Source organism: Oncorhynchus keta, chromosome 27 (genome assembly GCF_023373465.1).
Source record: "Oncorhynchus keta strain PuntledgeMale-10-30-2019 chromosome 27, Oket_V2, whole genome shotgun sequence".
Taxonomy (NCBI): domain Eukaryota; kingdom Metazoa; phylum Chordata; class Actinopteri; order Salmoniformes; family Salmonidae; genus Oncorhynchus; species Oncorhynchus keta.
In genome coordinates, this window is record NC_068447.1 from 10,064,491 (window position 1) to 10,088,914 (window position 24,424).

At 46.6% G+C, this 24,424-nt stretch overlaps 1 protein-coding gene across 1 annotated transcript in view; it reads right to left on the reverse strand.

The window, feature by feature from the left end:
- Positions 1-20,936: 20,936 nt before the first annotated feature.
- LOC127912613 (uncharacterized) overlaps positions 20,937-24,424 on the reverse strand; it is a 9,289-nt gene continuing 5,801 nt past the window's right edge. The window contains exons 2-9 of the mRNA XM_052482632.1: positions 23,636-23,821; positions 23,367-23,510; positions 23,139-23,261; positions 22,912-23,034; positions 22,522-22,809; positions 21,834-22,412; positions 21,666-21,724; positions 20,937-21,047 (exon numbers count right to left, since the gene is read on the reverse strand). Coding sequence (XP_052338592.1) covers positions 20,937-21,047; positions 21,666-21,724; positions 21,834-22,412; positions 22,522-22,809; positions 22,912-23,034; positions 23,139-23,261; positions 23,367-23,510; positions 23,636-23,821 — 1,613 coding nt within the window. The remainder of the gene's footprint in view (positions 21,048-21,665; positions 21,725-21,833; positions 22,413-22,521; positions 22,810-22,911; positions 23,035-23,138; positions 23,262-23,366; positions 23,511-23,635; positions 23,822-24,424) is intronic.

Consider the following 24,424-nt stretch of genomic DNA (forward strand, 5'->3'; position numbering starts at 1 on the left):
AGAGAGGGAGAGGAGGGAGCAGAGGGAGAGGAGGGAGGGAGGGAGCGGAGGGAGCGGAGGGAGAGGAGGGAGAGGAGGGAGCAGAGGGAGAGGAGGGAGCGGAGGGAGAGGAGGGAGAGGAGGGAGCAGAGGGAGAGGAGGGAGAGGAGGGAGGGAGGGAGAGGAGGGAGAGGAGGGAGCAGAGGGAGCAGGAGGGAGCAGAGGGAGAGGAGGGAGCGGAGGGAGCAGAGGGAGAGGAGGGAGAGGAGGGAGAGAGGGAGAGGAGGGAGAGGAGGGAGAGGAGGGAGAGGAGGGAGCAGAGGGAGAGGAGGGAGCAGAGGGAGAGGAGGGAGCAGAGGGAGAGGAGGGAGCAGAGGGAGAGGAGGGAGAGGGAGGGAGCAGAGGGAGAGGAGGGACGAGGAGGGAGGGAGGAGGGAGAGAGGGAGAGGAGGGAGCAGAGGGAGAGGAGGAGGGAGAGAGAGGGAGCAGAGGGAGAGGAGGGAGCGGAGGGAGGGAGGGAGAGGAGGGAGAGGAGAGGGAGCAGAGGGAGAGGGGAGAGAGAGAGTGGAGGGAGCAGAGGGAGAGGAGGGAGACGAGGAAGCGGAGGGAGAGGAGGGAGAGGAGGGAGAGGAGGGAGCAGAGGGAGAGGAGGGAGCGGAGGGAGAGGAGAGAGAGGAGGGAGAGGAGGGAGCGGAGGGAGCGCTCGACAGGCCAGCAGGGGAGGGGACTGACGGAGCGTTTTCACCTACTGTTGGTTCACTGTACAGTACACTAACTGTATGATACGACTCACACACAGACAGTAGCAATGTGTTCTCTCTCTCTCTCTCTCTCTCTCTCTCTCTCTCTCTCTCTCCCCTCTCTCTCTCTCTCTCTCTCTCACTCACTGTGTTCCTTAGTAAATGTCATTTAAAGTACATGAAAACCACCTAGATAGTATTTTAGGGGTTTGATCTCTATCTGTATGGTGAACCTCTGTCATCATGGAGCTGTCACAGCAGTTCTCTCGAAGCAACACTGGGTTGTGGTGACTGGGTGATAGAGCCTTTTATAAACAAATTAAATCACATTTTATTTGTCACATACACATGGTTAGCAGATGTTAATGTGAGTAGTGAAATGCTTGTGCTTCTAGTTCCGACAATGCAGTAATAACCAGCAAGTAATCAAACCTAACAATTTCACAACAACTACATTATACACACAAGTGTAAAGGGATGAAGAATATGTACATAAAAATATATGAACGAGTGATGGTACAGAGCGGCATAGGCAGGATGCAGTAGATGGTATCGAGTACATTATATACATATGAGATGAGTAATGTAGGGTATGTAAACAAAGTGGCATTGTTTAAAGTGGCTAGTGATACATCTATTACATAAAGATGGCAAGATGCAGTAGATTTACATTACATTTAAGTCATTTAGCAGACGCTCTTATCCAGAGCGACTTACAAATTGGTGCATTCACCTTATGACATCCAGTAGAATAGTCACTTTACAATAGTAAATGGTAGATGGTATAGAGTCCAGTACATACATATGAAATGAGTAATGTAGGGTATGTAAACATTATATTAAGTGGCATTGTTTAAAGTGGCTAGTGATACATCTATTACATAAAGATGGCAAGATGCAGTAGATTTACATTACATTTAAGTCATTTAGCAGACGCTCTTATCCAGAGCGACTTACAAATTGGTGCATTCACCTTATGACATCCAGTAGAATAGTCACTTTACAATAGTAAATGGTAGATGGTATAGAGTCCAGTACATACATATGAGATGAGTAATGTAGGGTATGTAAACATTATATTAAGTGGCATTGTTTAAAGTGGCTAGTGATACGTTTGTACATCAATTTTTCCATTCCTAAAGTGGCTGGAGTTGAGTCAGTATGATGGCAGCAGCCACTTAATGTTAGTGGTGGCTGTTTAACAGTCTGATGGCCTTGAGATGGAAGCTGTTTTTCAGTCTCTTGGTCCCAGCTTTGATGCACCTGTACTGACCTCGCCTTCTGGATGATATCGGGGTGAACAGGCAGTGGCTCGGGTGGTTGTTGTCCTTGATGATCTTTATGGCCTTCCTGTAACATCGGGTGGTGTAGGTGTCCTGGAGGGCAGGTAGTTTGCCCCCGGTGATGCGTTGTGCAGACCTCACTACCCTCTGGAGAGCCTTATGGCTGTGGGCGGAGCAGTTGCCATACCAGGCGGTGATACAGCCCGACAGAATGCTCTCGATTGTGCATCTGTAAAAGTTTGTGAGTGCTTTTGGTGACAAGCCAAATTTCTTCAGCCTCCTGAGGTTGCTGTCTGTGTGGGTGGACAAATTCAGTTTGTCCGTGATGTGTACGCCGAGGAACTTAAAACTTACTACCCTCTCCACTACTGTCCGTCAATGTGGATAGGGGGGTGCTCCATCTGCTGTTTCCTGAAGTCCACGATCATCTCCTTTGTCTTGTTGACGTTGAGTGTGAGGTTATTTTCCTGACACCACACTCCGAGGGCCCTCACCTTCTCCCTGTAGGCCGTCTCGTCGTTGTTGGTAATCAAGCCTACCACTGTAGTGTCGTCCTCAAACTTGATGATTGAGTTGGAGGCGTGCATGGCCACGCAGTCATGGGTGAACAGGGAGTACAGGGGAGGGCTCAGAATGCACCCTTGCGGGGCCCCAGTGTTGAGGATCAGCGGGGTGGAGATGTTGTTACCTACCCTCACCACCTGGGGGGCGGCCCGTCAGGAATTCCAGTACAGAGTTGCACAGGGCGGGGTCGAGACCCAGGGATTCTCACATAGGTATTCCTCTTGTCCAGATGGGTTAGGGCAGTTTGTAGTGTGGTTGCGATTGCGTCGTCTGTGGACCTATTGGGGCAGTAAGCAAATGGGAGTGCGTCTAGGGTGTCAGGTAGGGTGGAGGTCATATGGTCCTTGACTTGTCTCTCAAAGCACTTCATGATGACGGAAGTGAGTGCTACGGGGCGGTAGTCGTTTAGCTCAGTTACCTTAGCTTTCTTGGGAACAGGAACAATGGTGGCCCTCTTGAAGCATGTGGGAACAGCAGACTGGAATAAGGTTTGATTAAATATGTCCGTTAACACACCAGCCAGCTGGTCTGCGCATGCTCTGAGGATGCGGCTGGGGATGCCATCTGGGCCTGCAGCCTTGTGAGGGTTAACAAGTTTAAATGTTTTACTCAAGTTGGCTGCAGTGAATGAGAGTACACAGGTTTTGGTCGCGGGCCGTGTCAGTGGCACTGTATTGTCCTCAAAGCGAGCAAAGAAGTTGTTTAGTCTGTCTGTGAGCAAGACATCCTGGTCCGTGACGGGGCTGGTTTTCTTTTTGTAATCCGTGATTGACTGTAGACCCTGCCACATACCTCTTGTGTCTGAGCTGTTAAATTGCGACTCTACTTTGTCTTTATACTGACGCTTAGCTTGTTTGATTGCCTTGCGGAGGGAATTGCTACACTGTTTGTATATGGTCAAGTTTCCGGTCACCTTTCCCTGGTTAAAAGCAGTGGTTCGCCATCAATCCACGGTTTCTGGTTTGGGAATGTTTTAATCGTTGCTGTGGGTATGACATCGCCGATGCACTTGCTAGTAAACTCGCTCACCGAATCAGCATATTCATCAATGTTGTTGTTTGACGCAATGCGGAACATATCCTTATCCACGTGATCGAAGCAATCTTGAAGCGTGGAATCAGATTACCCCAGACCAGCGGTGAACAGACCTGAGCGCAGGAGCTTCCTATTTTAGTCTCTGCCTATAGGCTGGGAGCAATAAAATGGAGTAGTGGTCAGCTTTTCCAAAAGGAGGGCGGGAGAGGGCCTTATATGCGTCACGGCAGTTAGAATAACAATGATCCAGGGTCCAATGAGATGCTAAGGGAAATGAAGATTCAACGTTCTTCATTACAAGGTCAATTTGGATTTTTGAAAAGGAAACTCAGAGACTTCATGAATCTTCTAATGATTTATTCTATATTGTCATTGATACACATTCTCACAGGAACATCTATACTTATGGTTGGTCACCAACACACCTTCAAACATACACTTTCTCACGTTCTCTCCCTGCCACACACACATTCTACATTTCAGCTGCTGAAGCAGATTTTGTTCAAAGCTGGGCAAGTGGACAACAGAGACAAACTGCTGACAGACAGCTGTTGAGATAGCATCAGCCTCCCTGTCCCCTAATCTGCGTCCCACACCCTGGAGCTCCCTCACCATGAACTCTGTGACATGGAGACATGGCCATTGTGTCATTACACAACTAAATCACTCTCGTGGACCTCTACATGTCTGACTAGTCTAGAGGGGGTACTATATGAGTTCTCCATCTCCTCATAATGTCTGACTAGTCTAGAGGGGGTACTGTATGAGTTCTCCTGGTAGTTAGTGTGATGATATACAGTGGGGCAAAAAAGTATTTAGTCAGCCACCAATTGTGCAAGTTCTCCCACTTAAAAAGATGAGAGGCCTGTCATTTTCATCATAGGTACACTTCAACTATGACAGATAAAATTTTAAAAAAAATCCAGAAAATCACATTGTAGGATTTTTTATGAATTTATTAGCAAATTATGGTGGACAATAAGTTTTTAATAATAGATTATTTTGTGTGCCTTAGTAAAAAAAGCACTTAACCCCAGTGGAACTCTCTCTGCGTCTGATTCCTGCATCCACTTAGTCCCGCGTGAAAAATAAATAGGCAGTAGTGGACGAAGTAATTACAATTTAGCCAATTAACACTGGAGTGATAGTTGTGCAGAAGATGAATGCTTAAGTAGAGATACTGGGATGCAAAGGAGCAAAAAAATACATCTAAATAAAATAAATAACAATAGTGAGTTGGATGGGCTATTTACAAATGGACTATGTACAGGTGCAATGATCTGTAAGCTGCTCTTATAGCTGATGCTTAAAGTTAGTGAGGGAGATTTGAGTCTCCAGCCTCAATGATCTTTGCAATTCATCCCAGTCATTGGCAGCAGAGAACTGGAAGGACAGGCTGCCAAAGGAGGAATTGGCTTTGGGGGTGACCAGTGAAATATACCTGCGTGCAACGGGTGGGTGCTGCTATGGTGACCAGAGAGCTGAGATAAGGCGGGGCTTTACCTAGCAAAGACTTATAGATGACCTGGAGTCAGTGGGTTTGGCGACGAATATGAAGCGAGGGCCAGCCAACGAGAGTCATACATGTTGCAGTGATGGGTAGTATATCGGGCTTTGGTGACAAAACGGATGGCACTGTGATAGACTGCATCCAATTTTCTAAGTAGAGTGTTGGAGGCCTCGCCGAAGTAGAGGATAGGTAGGACAGTCAGTTTTATGAAGGTATGTTTGGCAGCATGAGTGAAGGATGCTTTGTTGTGAAATAGGAAGCCAATTCTAGATTGAATTTTGGATTGGAGAGGCTTAATGTGAGTCTGGAAGTTTACAGTCTAACCAGACACCTAGGTATTTGTAGTTGTCCACATATTCTAAGTCAGAACCTGTGCAGAGTAGTGATGCTAGTTAGTGCGGTGTGGACAGCATTTACTTCCATTTAAGAGAAGTTGAAGGCCACGGAAGGAGAGTTGTATGGCATTGAAGCTCGTCTGGAGGTTAGTTAAAACCTCTCTGGGATATTCGGGACGGTAGCGTCCCACTCCACCAACCGCCAGTGGAAGTAAAGGGCGCCAAATTCAAAACAACATAAATCTCATAATTAAAATTCCTCAAGCATACAAGTATTTTACAGCATTTTAAAGATAGAATTCTCGTTAATCCAGCCACAGTGTCTGATCTCAAAAAGGCTTTACAGCGAAAGCACCACAAAGCACCACAAACGGTTATGTTAGGTCACCACCAAGTCATAGAAATACACAGCCATTTTTCCAACCAAAGAGTGGAGTCACAAAGAAGCAGAAATATAGTTAAAAGGAATCACTAACCTTTGATGATCTTCATAAGATGACACTCATAGGACTTCATGTTACACAATACATGTATGTTTTGTTAGATAAAGTGCATATTTATACCCAAAAATCTAATTTTACATTGGCGTGTTATGTTCAGTAGTCCCACATCAGAGAGCCACATCAATTCACAGAAATACTCATAATAAACATTGATGAAAGATACAACTATTGTACATGGGATTTTAGATACATTTCTCCTTAATGCAACCGCTGTGTCAGATTTCAAAAAAACTTTACGGAAAAAGCACACCATGCAATAATCTGAGTATGGCGCTCAGAGCCCAAACCAACCAGAGAAATATCCACTATGTTTTGCAGTCAACAGAAGTCAGAAATAGCATTATAAATATTCACTTACCTTTGATGATCTTCATCAGAATGCACTCCCAGGAATTCCAGTTACACAATAAATGTTTGATTTGTTCGATAATGTCCATCATTTATGTCCAAATAACTACTTTTTTTAGCACGTTTTGTAAACAAATCCAAAGTCACGAAGCGCGTTCACTAGGAGTAGACGAAATGTCAAAAAGTTCCGTTACTGTCCGTAGAAACGTGTCAAACGATGTATGGAATCAATCTTTAGGATGTTTTTAACATAAATCTTCAATAATGTTCCAACCGGAGAATTCCTTTGTCTGTATAAAAGCAATGGAACACGAGCTAACTCTCTCATGACCGCGCGTCACGAGCCCGTGGCACTCTGCCAGACCACTGACTCAAACAGCCCTTATGAGCCCCTCCTTTACAGTAGAAGCCTCAGACAGTTTCTAAAGACTGTTGACATCTAGTGGAAGCCTTAGGAAGTGTAACATGACCAATATCCCACTGTATCTTCAATAGGGAATGAGTTGAAAAACAACCAATCTCAGATTTCCCACTTCCTGGTTGGATTGTTTCTCAGGTTTTCGCCTGCCATATGTTCTGTTATACTCACAGACATCATTCAAACAGTTTTAGAAACTTTCGAGTGTTTTATATCCAAATATACTAATTATATGCATATTCTAGCTTTTATGGCTGAGTAGCAGGAGGTTTACTCTGGGCACCTTATTCATCCAAGCTACTCAATACTGCCCCCAAGTCACCAAGAAGTTAACACAGTGTCCAAAAAAGGGCCAGAAGTATAAAGAATGGTGTCGTCCGCGTAGAGGTGGATCAGAGAATCACCAGCAGCAAGAGCGACATCAATGATGTATACAGAGAAAAGAGTCAGCCCGAGAATTGAACCCTGTGTCACCCCCATAGAGACTGCCAGAGGTCTGGACAACAGGCCCTCCGATTTGACACACTGAACTCTATCTGCGAAGTAGTTGGTGATCCAGGCGAGGCAGTCATTTGAGAAACCAAGGCTGTTGAGTCTGCCGATAAGAATGTCGTGATTGACAGAGTCGGAAGCCTTAGCCAGGTCAATGAATACGGCTGCACAGTATTGTCTTTTGTCGATGGCGGTAATGATATCGTTTGAATGCCTGATGAAGGCCTAAAGGTCAAAATGTTGTTAATAAATATCACCTGGGAGCATGAGCATCATTATAATTATGCCTTAATCAATTGACTTGATGGATCAGCTTCTCACATAACCTTTGATCGACAGGTTAGAGGTTAAATATAATATATCCTTATGATTGTTGTGTTGTGATACCCAGGTTGAGTAATCTGTTTGTGGAGATAATAAAGAAGTTTAGACACGAGGAGCGCGCATGTCAAGAACAGCTGCAGCGCACCTGATTGGCTAAGCACGAATAGTCATTAAAAATAGTGAAAAACGTCTAGTATATTCCCATTGAAGTGAGATGAGAAAATTATGTTAATATAGCTATAATGTCATCCATTTTAGTCCGATTATTAATATTATAAGGCAAATTATTGTGGTTGCGCAACTCTGCGATGTTGGAGCATGGTTCTTCTTCATACATTTTGTTGCATGAATTATTCAAATCAACACAAACATGTAATTATGGCATTATAAACCAGAAACATGAAGATATATATTGTGAACTTCTCGCAAGCTGTTACTTCTGTCCTAAGGCTGTGTTACTCCCGCCCCGCTGGCAGGTATAAAAGTAACGCCGTGGTGGTTTTGTTCATGGTCTGTTTAGAAACGACAGTTGCTAATGGTAGAGTACATAAATAAGTTGTTTGTCATAAATGATGGTGTCTCTATCTATTCACAGTGCATTCTGAAAGTTTTCAGACCGCTAGACTTTTTCCACATTTTGTTACATCCTTATTTAAAAATGTATTCAATAAAAAATTGGTCTCATCAATCTCCATACAATACCACATAATGACAAAAAACATATAAAAAAATATAAAAAATGATCACATTTACATAAGTATTCAGAGCCTTAGTTCAGGACTTTGTTGAAGCACCTTTGGCAGTATTTACAGTGTTGAGTCATCTTGGGTATGACACTACAAGCTTGGCACACCTGTATTTGGAGAGTTTCTCCCATTCTTCTCTGCAGATCCTCTCAAGCTCTGTCAGGTTGGATGGGGAGCGTCGCTGCACAGATATTTTCAGGTCTCTCCAGAGATGTCCGTTTGGGTTCAAGTCCGGGCTCTGGCTGGGCCACTCAAGGACATTCAGAAACTTGTCCCGAAGCCACTCCTGCATTGTCTTGGCTGTGTGCTTAGGGTCGTTGTCCTGTTGGAAGGTGAATCTTTGCCCCAGTCTGAGGTCTGAGCACTCTGGAACAGGTTTTCAACAATGATCTCTCTGTACTTTGCTCTATTCATCTTTCCCTCGATCCTGACTAGTCTACCAGTCCCTGCCGCTGAAAAATATCCCCAAAGCATGATGCTGCCACCACCATGCTTTCCGTAGGGAAGGTGCCAGGTTTCCTCCAGACGTGACACTTGAGAGAGAGATCTCTATCTCGGGACTATCCTGGAAAGTTGCAGAGCAGGCTCTGGCACAGCCAGAGATGGACTATTGACAGCCGGCCGCATCCCAAACCGCATCCCAAACCTAAACCTGGACTATTGACAGTTGGCGTCGTCCCAAACCTAAAGCTGGTCTATTGACAGTCGGCAGCATCCCAAACCTAAAGCTGGACTATTGAAAGTGACCCCAGGGTCCCTCAGAGAGATCGCTCCAACAGAATGAATCAATACATTCACCTTATAGGCATTCCTGTGTACAACCCTTCAATATGTTTATTTTTTTGGAGTGTGGTGAAAACAGCCGAGAGCATAAAAAAATGTAATCATCTTTCCTGATTGATTCAGCAATATTGACACCCCCAGACTATGAGGAAGGTGTGGGGGGAAAATGCAGCAGCTGTGGTTTGACCATTAGAGAACAAGATAGTATGGCTCAGAACAAAACAAAACATTTCTGGAGTGTGATACTGTATACAGTATCAGTCAACAATTTGGGACACACCTACTCATTCAAGGGGTTTTCTTAATTTTTACTATTTTCTACATTGTATAATAATAATGAAGACATCACAACTATGAAATAACACATATGGAATCATGTAGTGACCAAAAAAAGTGTTAAAACAACTCTAAATATATTTTATATTTGAGATTCTTCAAAGTAGGCACCCTTTGCCTTGATGACAGCTTTGCACACTCTTGGCATTCTCTCGGCATTTACATTTTAACAGGTGTGTCTTGTTAAAAGTTAATTTGTGGAATTTCTTTCCTTCTGAATGCATTTGAGCCAATCAGTTGGGTTGTGACAAGGTAGGGGTGGTATACAGAAGATAGCCCTATTTGGTAAAAGACCAAGTCCATATAAGGCAAAAACAGCTCAAATAAGCAAAGATAAATGACAGTCCTTCATTACTTTAAGACATGAAGGTCAGTCAAGACAGAAAATAGCAGTCACAAAAACTGTCAAGCACTATGATGAAACTGCCTCTCTAAGAGACTGCGTGAATCAGACATTCATTCGTTTCTGCAAAGAAACCAGTACTAAATGACACCAATAAGAAGAAGAGAGTTGCTTTGGCCAAAAAACACGAGCAAAGGGACATTAGACCGGTGGAAATCTGTCCTGTGGTCTGATGAGTCCAAATTTTACAGTTTTGTTTCCAGCTGACGTGTCTTTGTGAGATGCAGAGTTGATGAACGGACGACCTCTGCATGTGTGGTTCCCATCGTGAAGCATGGAGGAGGAGGTGTGATGGTGTGGGGGTGCTTTGCTGGTGACACTGTCAGTGATTTATTTAGAATTCAAGACACACTTAACCAGCATGGCTACCACAGCATTCTGCAGCGTTATGCCATTCCTTCTGGTTTGAACTTAGTCTCACTATCATTTGTTTTTCAACAGGACATAGACTCAACACACCTCCAGGCTGTGTAAGGGCTATTTGACCAAGAAGGAGAGTAATGGAGTGCTGCATCAGATGACCTGGCCTCCAATCACCCGACCTCAACCCAATTGAGATGGTTTGGGATGAGTTGGACCGCAGAGTGAAGGAAAAGCAGCTAACAAGTGCTCAGCACTTGAAAAGCATTCAAGTTGAAGCTGGTTGAGAGAATGCCAAGTGTGTGCAAGCTGTTATCAAGACAAAAGGGGGTTACTTTGAAGAATCTGAAATATAAAATATATTTTGAATTGTTTAACACTTTTGGTTTCTACAATGTGTTATTTCATAGTTTTGATGTCTTCACTATTATTCTTCCACGCAGAATAAGGGGAAAAAAAATAAAGAAAAACCTTTGAATGAGTAGGTGTGTCCAAGCTTTTGACTGGTACTGTACTTCAGTGGCCTGGCCGCTGTGTGGAAGAAGACCTTTCAGAAATTAGTATAAGTTTTAGTGGGGCATTGACACATATTCCCGAGGTCACCGGTCTCCTCATATGGCTGAGCAGTGGACGGTGATGGAGGGTTTAAATGGGTCCTTCAGCTGCTTCCTGAGCTCAGGTCAGAGGCTCACTGAGGGAGGAGGGGTGGCAGTGGGGGGGAGGGAGGGAGGGGCATTGGGTAAGAGATGGAAATACCCTCCAGGATCAGGGCAGACTCTGGTTTCAGGGCCTAACTGGTTGTGAAGGACACCACTCAAAGAGCTGTGATTGGCCCCAAAAAATAACTATGACTACCATCCACTATACCTCTGAAATAGCAGTGCGCACAGCAGACAGCCGTCCTACATGGAGCAAAACAGTGCTAGAGAAATCATTTTGTAACAATAACTTGTAACAATAACATGATAACATATCTCTGAATCAGGGTTGGCTGTCAATTCCAAATTGAATTCTAGTCCATTCAGGAAGTACACTGGAATTCCAATTGAAATGCTCTTCAATACCTTTCAATGAGGACAATTTGGAATTGGAATTTGGTTTACTTTCTGAATTTACTGGAATTGACCCCCCCGCCCACACACACCCTGCTATTAATTCCCGTAGAAGCATGTCCATCTGAGGCCAGGCCAAAGATCAACGTTAAAAGTAGATGTCTAGATTTCACAAGATGGATGGTAAGACACTTTCCTTGACATGTAGTTTACATCCATTTAGCCTACTTAATGATGTCATCACGGACACGATAGGGACTCATTACTTCGTAACTATTCATTATAGAACGGGGCAGGATGTGACACATGACCCAACACTGTTATGACACGTAACAGATATGTCAGGGCCTGAAAATTAAACTGCAGTTGTATTTCATATCAGTTATTTCTCATATTACATTTCATGTGCTGCTTATCCAAGCAATATTGCAATAGATCATTGAATGTCTATTTGAGTGAGACGACCACATACTGTATCTCAGTCACCGTGTGGTGGGTTGACCACATACTGTATCTCAGTCACCGTGTGGTGAGACCACCACATACTGTATCTCAGTCACCGTGTGGTGAGACGACCACATACTGTATCTCAGTCACCGTGTGGTGAGACGACCACATACTGTATCTCAGTCACAGTGTGGTGAGACGACCACATACTGTATCTCAGTCACCGTGTGGTGAGACGACCACATACTGTATCTCAGTCACCGTGTGGTGAGACGACCACATACTGTATCTCAGTCACCGTGTGGTGAGACGACCACATACTGTATCTCAGTCACAGTGTGGTGAGACGACCACATACTGTATCTCAGTCACCGTGTGGTGAGACGACCACATACTGTATCTCAGTCACCGTGTGGTGAGACGACCACATACTGTATCTCAGTCACAGTGTGGTGAGACGACCACATACTGTATCTCAGTCACAGTGTGGTGAGACGACCACATACTGTATCTCAGTCACCGTGTGGTGAGACGACCACATACTGTATCTCAGTCACAGTTAGGTGAGACGACCACATACTGTATCTCAGTCACAGTAAGGTGAGACGACCACATACTGTATCTCAGTCACAGTTAGGTGAGACGACCACATACTGTATCTCAGTCACAGTTAGGTGAGACGACCACATACTGTATCTCAGCCACAGTGTGGTGAGACGACCACATACTGTATCTCAGTCACAGTGTGGTGGGACGACCACATACTGTATCTCAGCCACAGTGTGGTGAGACGACCACATACTGTATCTCAGTCACAGTGTGGTGAGACGACCACATACTGTATCTCAGTCACTGTGTGGTGAGACGACCACATACTGTATCTCAGTCACAGTGTGGTGAGACGACCACATACTGTATCTCAGTCACAGTGTGGTGAGACGACCACATACTGTATCTCAGTCACAGTGTGGTGAGACCACCACATACTGTATCTCAGTCACCGTGTGGTGAGACGACCACATACTGTATCTCAGTCACAGTGTGGTGAGACGACCACATACTGTATCTCAGTCACCGTGTGGTGAGACGACCACATACTGTATCTCAGTCACCGTGTGGTGAGACGACCACATACTGTATCTCAGTCACAGTGTGGTGAGACGACCACATACTGTATCTCAGTCACCGTGTGGTGAGACGACCACATACTGTATCTCAGTCACAGTGTGGTGAGACGACCACATACTGTATCTCAGTCACCGTGTGGTGAGACGACCACATACTGTATCTCAGTCACCGTGTGGTGAGACGACCACATACTTTATCTCAGTCACAGTGTGGTGAGACGACCACATACTGTATCTCAGTCACCGTGTGGTGAGACGACCACATACTGTATCTCAGTCACAGTGTGGTGAGACGACCACATACTGTATCTCAGTCACAGTGTGGTGAGACGACCACATACTGTATCTCAGTCACCGTGTGGTGAGACCACCACATACTGTATCTCAGTCACAGTGTGGTGAGACGACCACATACTGTATCTCAGTCACCGTGTGGTGAGACGACCACATACTGTATCTCAGTCACAGTGTGGTGAGACGACCACATACTGTATCTCAGTCACAGTGTGGTGAGACGACCACATACTGTATCTCAGTCACCGTGTGGTGAGACGACCACATACTGTATCTCAGTCACAGTGTGGTGAGACGACCACATACTGTATCTCAGTCACAGTGTGGTGAGACGACCACATACTGTATCTCAGTCAACGTGTGGTGAGACGACCACATACTGTATCTCAGTCACAGTTAGGTGAGACAACCACATACTGTATCTCAGTCACCGTGTGGTGAGACGACCACATACTGTATCTCAGTCACCGGGGGGTTGAGACGACCACATACTGTATCTCAGTCAACGTGTGGTGAGACGACCACATACTGTATCTCAGTCACAGTGTGGTGAGATGACCACATACTGTATCTCAGTCACCGTGTGGTGAGACGACCACATACTGTATCTCAGTCACCGTGTGGTGAGACCACCACATACTGTATCTCAGTCACAGTGTGGTGAGACGACCACATACTGTATCTCAGTCACCGTGTGGTGAGACGACCACATACTGTATCTCAGTCACCGTGTGGTGAGACGACCACATACTGTATCTCAGTCACCGGGGGGTTGAGACGACCACATACTGTATCTCAGTCACCGGGGGGTTGAGACGACCACATACTGTATCTCAGTCACCGTGTGGTGAGACGACCACATACTGTATCTCAGTCACCGTGTGGTGAGACCACCACATACTGTATCTCAGTCACAGTGTGGTGAGACGACCACATACTGTATCTCAGTCACCGGGGGGTTGAGACGACCACATACTGTATCTCAGTCACCGTGTGGTGAGACCACCACATACTGTATCTCAGTCACAGTGTGGTGAGACGACCACATACTGTATCTCAGTCACAGTTAGGTGGGTTGACCACATACTGTATCTCAGTCACAGTGTGGTGAGACGACCACATACTGTATCTCAGTCACAGTTAGGTGGGTTGACCACATACTGTATCTCAGTCACAGTAAGGTGGGACGAACACATACTGTATCTCAGTCACAGTAAGGTGGGACGACCACATACTGTATCTCAGTCACAGTAAGGTGAGACGACCAATGAGACGACCACATACCGTATCTCAGTCACAGTAAGGTGGGACGACCAATGAGACGACCACATACCGTATCTCAGTCACAGTAAGTTGGGACGACCACATACTGTATCCCAGTCACAGTGTGGTGGGTTGACCACATACCGTATCTCAGTCACAGTAAGGTGGGACAACCACATATTTCAGTCATAGTTACGTGAGACGACCACAAACTGTATCTGAGTCATAGTCAGTACATTTTACCTCAATGACGTAGCTACATTCACGGGTCCAGCAGGACACATCTGACTCAATACATTCACATGCACAGCAGTCTGACTCAATACATTCACATGCACAGCAGTCTGACTCAATACATTCACATGCACAGCAGTCTGACTCAATACATTCACATGCACAGCAGTCTGACTCAATACATTCACATGCACAGCAGTCTGACTCAATATATTCACATGCACAGCAGTCTGACTCAATACATTCACATGCACAGCAGTCTGACTCAATACATTCACATGCACAGCAGTCTGACTCAATACATTCACATGCACAGCAGTCTGACTCAATACATTCACATGCACAGCAGTCTGACTCAATCCATTCACATGCACAGCAGTCTGACTCAATACATTCACATGCACAGCAGTCTGACTCAATACATTCACATGCACAGCAGTCTGACTCAATACATTCACATGCACAGCAGTCTGACTCAATACATTCACATGCACAGCAGTCTGTCTCAATACATTCACATGCACAGCAGTTTGACTCAATACATTCACATGCACAGCAGTCTGACTCAATACATTCACATGCACAGCAGTCTGACTCAATACATTCACATGCACAGCAGTCTGACTCAATACATTCACATGCACAGCAGTCTGACTCAATACATTCACATGCACAGCAGTTTGACTCAATACATTCACATGCACAGCAGTCTGACTCAATACATTCACAAGCACAGCAGTCTGACTCAATACATTCACATGCACAGCATTCTGACTCAATACATTCACATGCACAGCAGTTTGACTCAACACATTCACATGCACAGCAGTTTGACTCAATACATTCACATGCACAGCAGTCTGACTCAATACATTCACAAGCACAGCAGTCTGACTCAATACATTCACATGCACAGCAGTCTGACTCAATACATTCACATGCACAGCAGTCTGACTCAATACATTCACATTGCACAGCAGTTTGACTCAATACATTCACATGCACAGCAGTCTGACTCAATACATTCACATGCACAGCAGTCTGACTCAATACATTCACATGCACAGCAGTCTGACTCAATACATTCACATGCACAGCAGTCTGACTCAATACATTCACATGCACAGCAGTCTGACTCAATACATTCACATGCACAGCAGTTTGACTCAATACATTCACATGCACAGCAGTCTGACCCAATACATTCACATGCACAGCAGTCTGACTCAATACATTCACATGCACAGCATTCTGACTGAAGGGCCATTGCAGTATCCATCTCCTCCCCTGCAGAGAGCAGCTTTCAGATCAGTTTATGCTACTCCACAGTCCTCCTCATGAGCAAGTGGTGCATTGACAACATCGATCAGTATTCCACATGCTCCTCACGTTGAAAATGTTGATAAAATGACATGTTCATCTCTCCCACTAAGACCGTGAGGATGCCCACCCACTGCTCAGCCCATCAAACCCATTTACTCTCCAACATGTCCAATTTAATCTGATGGCATGTGTACTCAGCCAGGGAAATGTGGCAAGGAAATCATTGAAATAAACTGAAGCAAAACTTAGCCTAGAGAGACAAATTATAATAATAACAATAAAAGCGACATGGGGCATTTTTATTTCCGGAGAAATGATCTTTGGGTTTTTACCTTTTCTGTGAGAAGATAAGCACTCTGACAGCAGTAAGAGAAGAAGCATTACAGCCAGTACAGTAGAGTAGCACTACAAGGAAACCGGTCCAGAGAAAATGGGCCTTCAGTACAATACAGTACAGTAGCACTACAAGGAATCCGGTCCAGAGAAAATGGGCCTTCAGTACAATACAGTACAGTAGCACTACAAGGAAACCGGTCCAGAGAGGATGGGCCTTCAAGTCCAGTACCAATACAGGGAAACCGGTCCAGAGAAAATGGGCCTTCAGTACAATACAGTACAGTAGCACTACAAGGAAACCGGTCCAGAGAGGATGGGCCTTCAGTACAATACAGTACAGTAGCACTACAAGGAATCCGGTCCAGAGAAAATGGGCCTTCAGTACAATACAGTACAGTAGCACTACAAGGAAACCGGTCCAGAGAGGATGGGCCTTCAGTACAATACAGTACAGTAGCACTACAAGGAAACCGGTCCAGAGAGGATGGGCCTTCAGTACAATACAGTACAGTAGCACTACAAGGAATCCGGTCCAGAGAAAATGGGCCTTCAGTACAATACAGTACAGTAGCACTACAAGGAAACCGGTCCAGAGAGGATGGGCCTTCAGTACAATACAGTACAGTACAGTAGCACTACAAGGAAACCGGTCCAGAGAAGATGGGCCTTCAGTACAGTAGCACTACAAGGAATCCGGTCCAGAGAGGATGGGCCTTCAGTACAGTAGCACTACAGGGAAACTTTCTCTGTTAAGGAGACACAGCTCTCTGTCTGTGAAGGAGAGCTGTTAAGGCCAGAGTATAAATTGCAAGCTGACCTTTCAGGGCTGCCTGGCTGATGACATAATAAGATGTGTCATGATGGGTGTGTCATGATGGGTGTGTCATGGTGGGTGTGTCATGATGGGTGTGTCCTGATGGGTATGTCCTGATGGGTGTGTCCTGATGGGTGTGTCAATGTGTATCCATTTCAAAGAGAAGATAATAAAACAAAAACATTATGCCCCGCCCACTTCTGTAATGACAACCAGGCTCCCTCTCTAGTTTGAATGTTTATTTATCTTAGTCCACTTGGGGGATGATCATGAATGGAGTTGTCAGATAGTGAAGTGAATAAAGATAGTGGAGAGTTAGAAAATATAGAGACAAGTGAGAGTGAGACAAGATAGTAGAGAGAGTAAGACAAGATAGTAGAGGGAGTGAGACAAGATTGTCTAGAGAGTGAGACGAGATAGTAGAGGGAGTGAGACAAGATAGTAGAGAGAGTGAGACAAGATAGTAGAGAGAGGGAGACAATATAGTAGAGGGAGTGAGACAAGATACTGTATGTTTTGGAGACCCCCATTGTGTTGCCCAGGGAGAAACGGCATAGTGTATTTGAAGGAGAGCCCCATTGTGTTGCCCAGGGAGAAACAGCATATTGTAAACGGACAAACAGCTGGCATTCTCTACCACCCGGAGAACACACTTCCCAGCCTGCCAATACAAAGAGGGCTAAAGAAAGACACACACACACACACACACACACACACACACACACACACACACACACACACACACACACACACACACACACACACACACACACACACACACACACACAGGAGAGATGCAGCGCAGGGAAACAGAGGATTGTGTGGGAAACGCATGCAGCCTGGCACTGCCAGCAGTGGGTTGAAGGGCCTCAGGGAGAACCTGCCACTGACAATGTCACCTTAAGGTTAGACAACACAATGAAACAGCCCCTATGTCCCCTCTCCCTCCCTCCCACATCTCTCTCCCATTCTGGCAGTTCTGTAAAGTACTTAGATTAAAATAATTTAAAGTACTACAACTTTTACTTCACTACATTCCTAAAGTAAATCACATACTTTTTACTCCACACATTTTCCCTGACACCCAAAAATACTCTCTACAAAAGTACTTTGAATGCTTAGCAGGACAAGAAAATGGTCCAATTCACACACTTATCAAGAGAACATCTCTGGTCACCCCAACTACCTCTGATCTGGCGGACTCACTAAACACAAAAGCCCACAAACACAGGTGGGAAAAATGGCTACCTAAATATGATCCCTAATTAGAGACAATGATAATCAGCTGTTGGGGACCATATTAGATAGAGGTTAACTCCATCACCTCCCTAGTCACGCTTTGACCTAAACACCATAGAGAACCGAGGACTCTCTATGGTCAGGGCGTGACACTCTGGTTTGCTTAATATAAGGAATTTGAACTGATTTACACTTTTACATTTGATACTGATGTATATTTTAGCAATTACATTTACTTTTGATACTTAAAGTATATTTTAAACCAAATACTTTTCAACTTTTACTCGAGTAGTTTTTACTGGGTGACTGTCACTTTTCCTTGAGTCATTTTCTATTAAGGTATATTTACTTTTACTACAGTAGGACAATTGAGTACTTTTTCCACCACTGCTTTCTGGTCCCTCTGTCACGCCCTGACCATAAAGAGCTTTTTATTCTCTATGTTGGTTAGGTCGGGTGTGACTAGGGTGGGTTATCTAGGTGATTATATTTCAATGTTGGCCTGGTATGGTTCCCAATCAGAGGCAGCTGTCTATCGCTGTCTCTGATTGGGGATCATATTTAGGCAGCCTTTTCCCACCTGTTGTTTGTGGGATCTTGTTTTTGTGTAACTGCCTGTGAGCAGCCCAGAAAGTCACGTTTCGTTTTTGTCTGTATTGTTTTTGGTGACTTTAATTTTGATTAAACATGTGGAACACTATGCACGCTGCGCCTTGGTCCCTTTATTCAACACACGATCGTGACAACCTCCATTGGCCTCCCTATTAGAATAGGCTCAAGGAATTGACAGACGCGGAGGCTGTTTTTTTAAAGCGCAGCCAACGCGAGGAGATGAATGAACGGAGGGTCTAGATTAACAAAGTGATTTCAGGACCGTCCATATTACTGACAGATTCCCTAAACTACCCACACAACCTCCTTTCACATGACAGATGTGAGGTGTGCTCACCTCAGCCGGTGTGGTAGTCAGCTGCTCAGGGGTATGAGTGATAAGGACAGTGTGGTAGTTAACTGCTCAGGGATATGAGTGATAAGGACAGTGTGGTAGTTAACTGCTCAGGGATATGAGTGATAAGGACAGTGTGGTAGTCAGCTGCTCAGGGATATGAGTGATAAGGACAGTGTGGTAGTTAACTGCTCAGGGATATGAGTGATAAGGACAGTGTGGTAGTTAACTGCTCAGGGATATGAGTGATAAGGACAGTGTGGTAGTTAACTGCTCAGGGATATGAGTGATAAGGACAGTGTGGTAGTTAACTGCTCAGGGATATGAGTGATAAGGACAGTGTGGTAGTTAACTGCTCAGGGATATGAGTGATAAGGACAGTGTGGTAGTTAACTGCTCAGGGATATGAGTGATAAGGACAGTGTGGTAATTAACTGCTCAGGGATATGAGTGATAAGGACAGTGTGGTAGTTAACTGCTCAGGGATATGAGTGATAAGGACAGTGTGGTAGTTAACTGGTCAGGGATATGAGTGATAAGGACAGTGTGGTAGTTAACTGGTCAGGGATATGAGTGATAAGGACAGTGTGGTAGTCAGCTGCTCAGGGATATGAGTGATAAGGACAGTGTGGTAGTCAGCTGCTCAGGGATATGAGTGATAAGGACAGTGTGGTAGTTAACTGCTCAGGGATATGAGTGATAAGGACAGTGTGGTAGTTAACTGCTCAGGGATATGAGTGATAAGGACAGTGTGGTAGTTAACTGCTCAGGGATATGAGTGATAAGGACAGTGTGGTAGTCAGCTGCTCAGGGATATGAGTGATAAGGACAGTGTGGTAGTCAGCTGCTCAGGGATATGAGTGATAAGGACAGTGTGGTAGTTAACTGCTCAGGGATATGAGTGATAAGGACAGTGTGGTAGTTAACTGCTCAGGGATATGAGTGATAAGGACAGTGTGGTAGTTAACTGCTCAGGGATATGAGTGATAAGGACAGTGTGGTAGTTAACTGCTCAGGGATATGAGTGATAAGGACAGTGTGGTAGTTAACTGCTCAGGGATATGAGTGATAAGGACAGTGTGGTAGTTAACTGCTCAGGGATATGAGTGATAAGGACAGTGTGGTAGTTAACTGCTCAGGGATATGAGTGATAAGGACAGTGTGGTAGTTAACTGCTCAGGGATATGAGTGATAAGGACAGTGTGGTAGTTAACTGCTCAGGGATATGAGTGATAAGGACAGTGTGGTAGTTAACTGCTCAGGGATATGAGTGATAAGGACAGTGTGGTAGTTAACTGCTCAGGGATATGAGTGATAAGGACAGTGTGGTAGTTAAATGCTCAGGGATATGAGTGATAAGGACAGTGTGGTAGTCAGCTGCTCAGGGGTATGAGTGATAAGGACAGTGTGGTAGTCAGCTGCTCAGGGATATGAGTTTTAAGGACAGTGTGGTAGTCAGCTGCTCAGGGATATGAGTGATAAGGACAGTGTGGTAGTTAAATGCTCAGGGGTATGAGTGATAAGGACAGTGTGGTAATTAACTGGTCAGGGATATGAGTGATAAGGACAGTGTGGTAGTCAGCTGCTCAGGGATATGAGTGATAAGGACAGTGTGGTAGTCAGCTGCTCAGGGGTATGAGTGATAAGGACAGTGTGGTAGTCAGCTGCTCAGGGATATGAGTGATAAGGACAGCTCTATAATCTATTTATACATCCTGCTCATCACCCACACCGGCCAGGGCTCCATCTCAGAGTCTCCCAAGGCCTCCATGTTATACTGTACACCCCCTGTCACGTCCAGCGGAAGGGAGAGCTGAGAGTGAAGAGCAGAGAGCGAGGTAACTGATCTTCACTCCCCAGTCTACTCTGAGGGTCCCGGCCGGGGGACAGGGGAATGTGCCTGACTTCGGTTTGATGACATCTATCTGTCTGTCTGTCCCCTGTTCCTCTCTGTCTTGCTCTTTGTCCAACTCTGTCACTAGCTTTCATTCAGGCCGTGTCTGAAATTGCACTCTATTCCCCATGTAGTGCACTACTTTTGACCACAGTCCTATGGCATTGGGCCCTGGTCAGAAGTAGTCCACTGTATAGGGAATGGGATGCCGTTTTGGATGCACCCTCGTTGTTGCTGAAATTATGTTTTTTGGAGGGGAGGGGGGTGTCTTGCAGTTCCTGGCTCTTCACAAAGCCTGATTAGTGCTTGTTGCCAATGAAATGTTTTATTGAATGTACTCAAATGTAATCCATTGTCTACACATTTGTAATACAATAGACAATAAATTAATACTACAAATCCTGTTCCTGTTCTATATGTTTCGCTGAGTAACTTCTCCGTGACTCTTCTGACATGAACTCAGCTCAATGTCATGAGTGAATTTAGTGGTGATGTCCTATGATTTTTTGTGTGGCCTTCTAGCCGAGCAGGCCTTACTGGGGAGTTGTGAGGCCCTACTGGGGAGATGGGAGGACCTACCGGGGAGTTGGGAGGCCCTACTGGGGAGATGGGAGGCCTTACTGGGGAGTTGTGAGGCCTTACTGGGGAGTTGGGAAGCCTTACTGGGGAGTTGGGAGGCCCTACTGGGGAGATGGGAGGACCTACTGGGGAGTTGGGAGGCCTTACTGAGGAGTTGGGAGGCCTTACTGGGGAGTTGTGAGGCCCTACTGGGGAGATGGGAGGCCCTACTGGGGAGATGGGAGGCCTTACTGGGGAGTTGGGAGGCCCTACTGGGGAGATGGGAGGCCTTACTGGGGAGATGGGAGGCCTTACTGGGGAGTTGGGAAGCCTTACTGGGGAGTTGGGAGGCCTTACTGGGGAGTTGGGAAGCCTTACTGGGGAGTTGGGAGGCCTTACTGGGGAGTTGGGAGGCCTTAGGGGAGTTGGGAGGCCTTACTGGGGAGTTGGGAAGCCTTACTGGGGAGTTGGGAAGCCTTACTGGGGAGTTGGGAAGCCTTACTGGGGAGTTGGGAGGCTTACTGGGGAGTTGGGAGGCCTTACTGGGGAGTTGGGAAGCCTTACTGGGGAGTTGGGAGGCCTTAGGGGAGTTGGGAGGCCTTACTGGGGAGTTGGGAGGCCCTACTGGGGAGATGGGAGGACCTACTGGGGAGTTGGGAGGCCTTACTGAGGAGTTGGGAGGCCTTACTGGGGAGTTGTGAGGCCCTACTGGGGAGATGGGAGGCCCTACTGGGGAGATGGGAGGCCTTACTGGGGAGTTGGGAGGCCCTACTGGGGAGATGGGAGGCCTTACTGGGGAGATGGGAGGCCTTACTGGGGAGTTGGGAAGCCTTACTGGGGAGTTGGGAGGCCTTACTGGGGAGTTGGGAAGCCTTACTGGGGAGTTGGGAGGCCTTACTGGGGAGTTGGGAGGCCTTAGGGGAGTTGGGAGGCCTTACTGGGGAGTTGGGAAGCCTTACTGGGGAGTTGGGAAGCCTTACTGGGGAGTTGGGAAGCCTTACTGGGGAGTTGGGAGGCTTACTGGGGAGTTGGGAGGCCTTACTGGGGAGTTGGGAAGCCTTACTGGGGAGTTGGGAGGCCTTAGGGGAGTTGGGAGGCCTTACTGGGGAGTTGGGAAGCCTTACTGGGGAGTTGGGAAGCCTTACTAAGGAGTTGGGAGGTCTTAGGGGAGATGGGAGGCCTTACTGAGGAGTTGGGAGCCCTTAGGGGAGATGGGAGGCCTTACTGGGGAGTTGGGAGGCCTTACTGAGGAGTTGGGAGGCCTTAGGGGAGTTGGGAAGCCTTACTGGGGAGTTGGGAAGCCTTACTGGGGAGTTGGGAGGCCTTACTGAGGAGTTGGGAGGCCTTACTGGGGAGTTGGGAAGCCTTACTGGGGAGTTGGGAGGCCTTACTGGGAGTTGGGAAGCCTTACTGTGGAGTTGGGAGGCCTTACTGGGAGTTGGGAAGCCTTACTGGGGAGTTGGGAGGCCTTACTGGGGAGTTGGGAGGCCTTACTGGGGAGTTGGGAGGCCTTACTGGGGAGTTGGGAGGCCTTACTGGGGAGTTGGGAGGCCTTAGGGGAGTTGGGAGGCCTTACTGGGGAGTTGGGAGGACTTACTGGGGAGTTGGGAGGCCTTACTGGGGAGTTGGGAGGCCTTTACTGGGGAGTTGGGAGGCCTTAGGGGAGTTGGGAGGCCTTACTGGGGAGATGGGAGGCCTTACTGGGGAGTTGGGAGGCCTTACTGGGGAGATGGGAGGCCTTACTGGGGAGTTGGGAGGCCTTACTGGGGAGTTGGGAGGCCTTAGGGGAGATGGGAGGCCTTACTGGGGAGTTGGGAGGCCTTACTGGGGAGATGGGAGGCCTTACTGGGGAGTTGGGAGGCCTTACTGGGGAGTTGGGAGGCCTTACTGGGGAGTTGGGAGGCCTTACTGGGGAGTTGGGAGGCCTTAGGGGAGATGGGAGGCCTTACTGGGGAGTTGGGAGGCCTTACTGGGGAGATGGGAGGCCTTACTGGGGAGTTGGGAGGCCTTACTGGGGAGTTGGGAGGCCTTACTGGGGAGTTGGGAGGCCTTAGGGGAGTTGGGAGGCCTTACTGGGGAGTTGGGAGGCCTTACTGGGGAGATGGGAGGACCTACTGGGGAGTTGGGAGGCCTTACTGGGGAGATGGGAGGCCTTACTGGGGAGTTGGGAGGCCTTACTGGGGAGTTGGGAGGGAGTGTATTACTGGGGAGTTGGGAGGGAGTGTATTATTGTGGGAGTTGGGAGGCCTTACTGGGGAGTTGGGAGGGAGTGTATTACTGGGGAGTTGGGAGGGAGTGTATTACTGTGGGAGTTGGGAGGGAGTGTATTACTGTCGGGAGTTGGGAGTCCTTACTGGGGAGTTGGGAGGGAGTGTATTACTGTCGGGAGTTGGGAGTCCTTACTGGGGAGTTGGGAGGGAGTGTATTACTGTGGGAGTTGGGAGGGAGTGTATTACTGTGGGAGTTGGGAGGGAGTGTATTACTGTGGGAGTTGGGAGGGAGTGTATTACTGTAGGAGTTGGGAGGGAGTGTATTACTGTAGGAGTTGGGAGGCCTTACTGGGGAGTTGGGAGGGAGTGTATTACTGGGGAGTTGGGAGGGAGTGTATTACTGTGGGAGTTGGGAGGGAGTGTATTACTGTGGGAGTTGGGAGGGAGTGTATTACTGTGGGAGTTGGGAGGGTGTGTATTACTGTGGGAGTTGGGAGGGAGTGTATTACTGTAGGAGTTGGGAGGCCT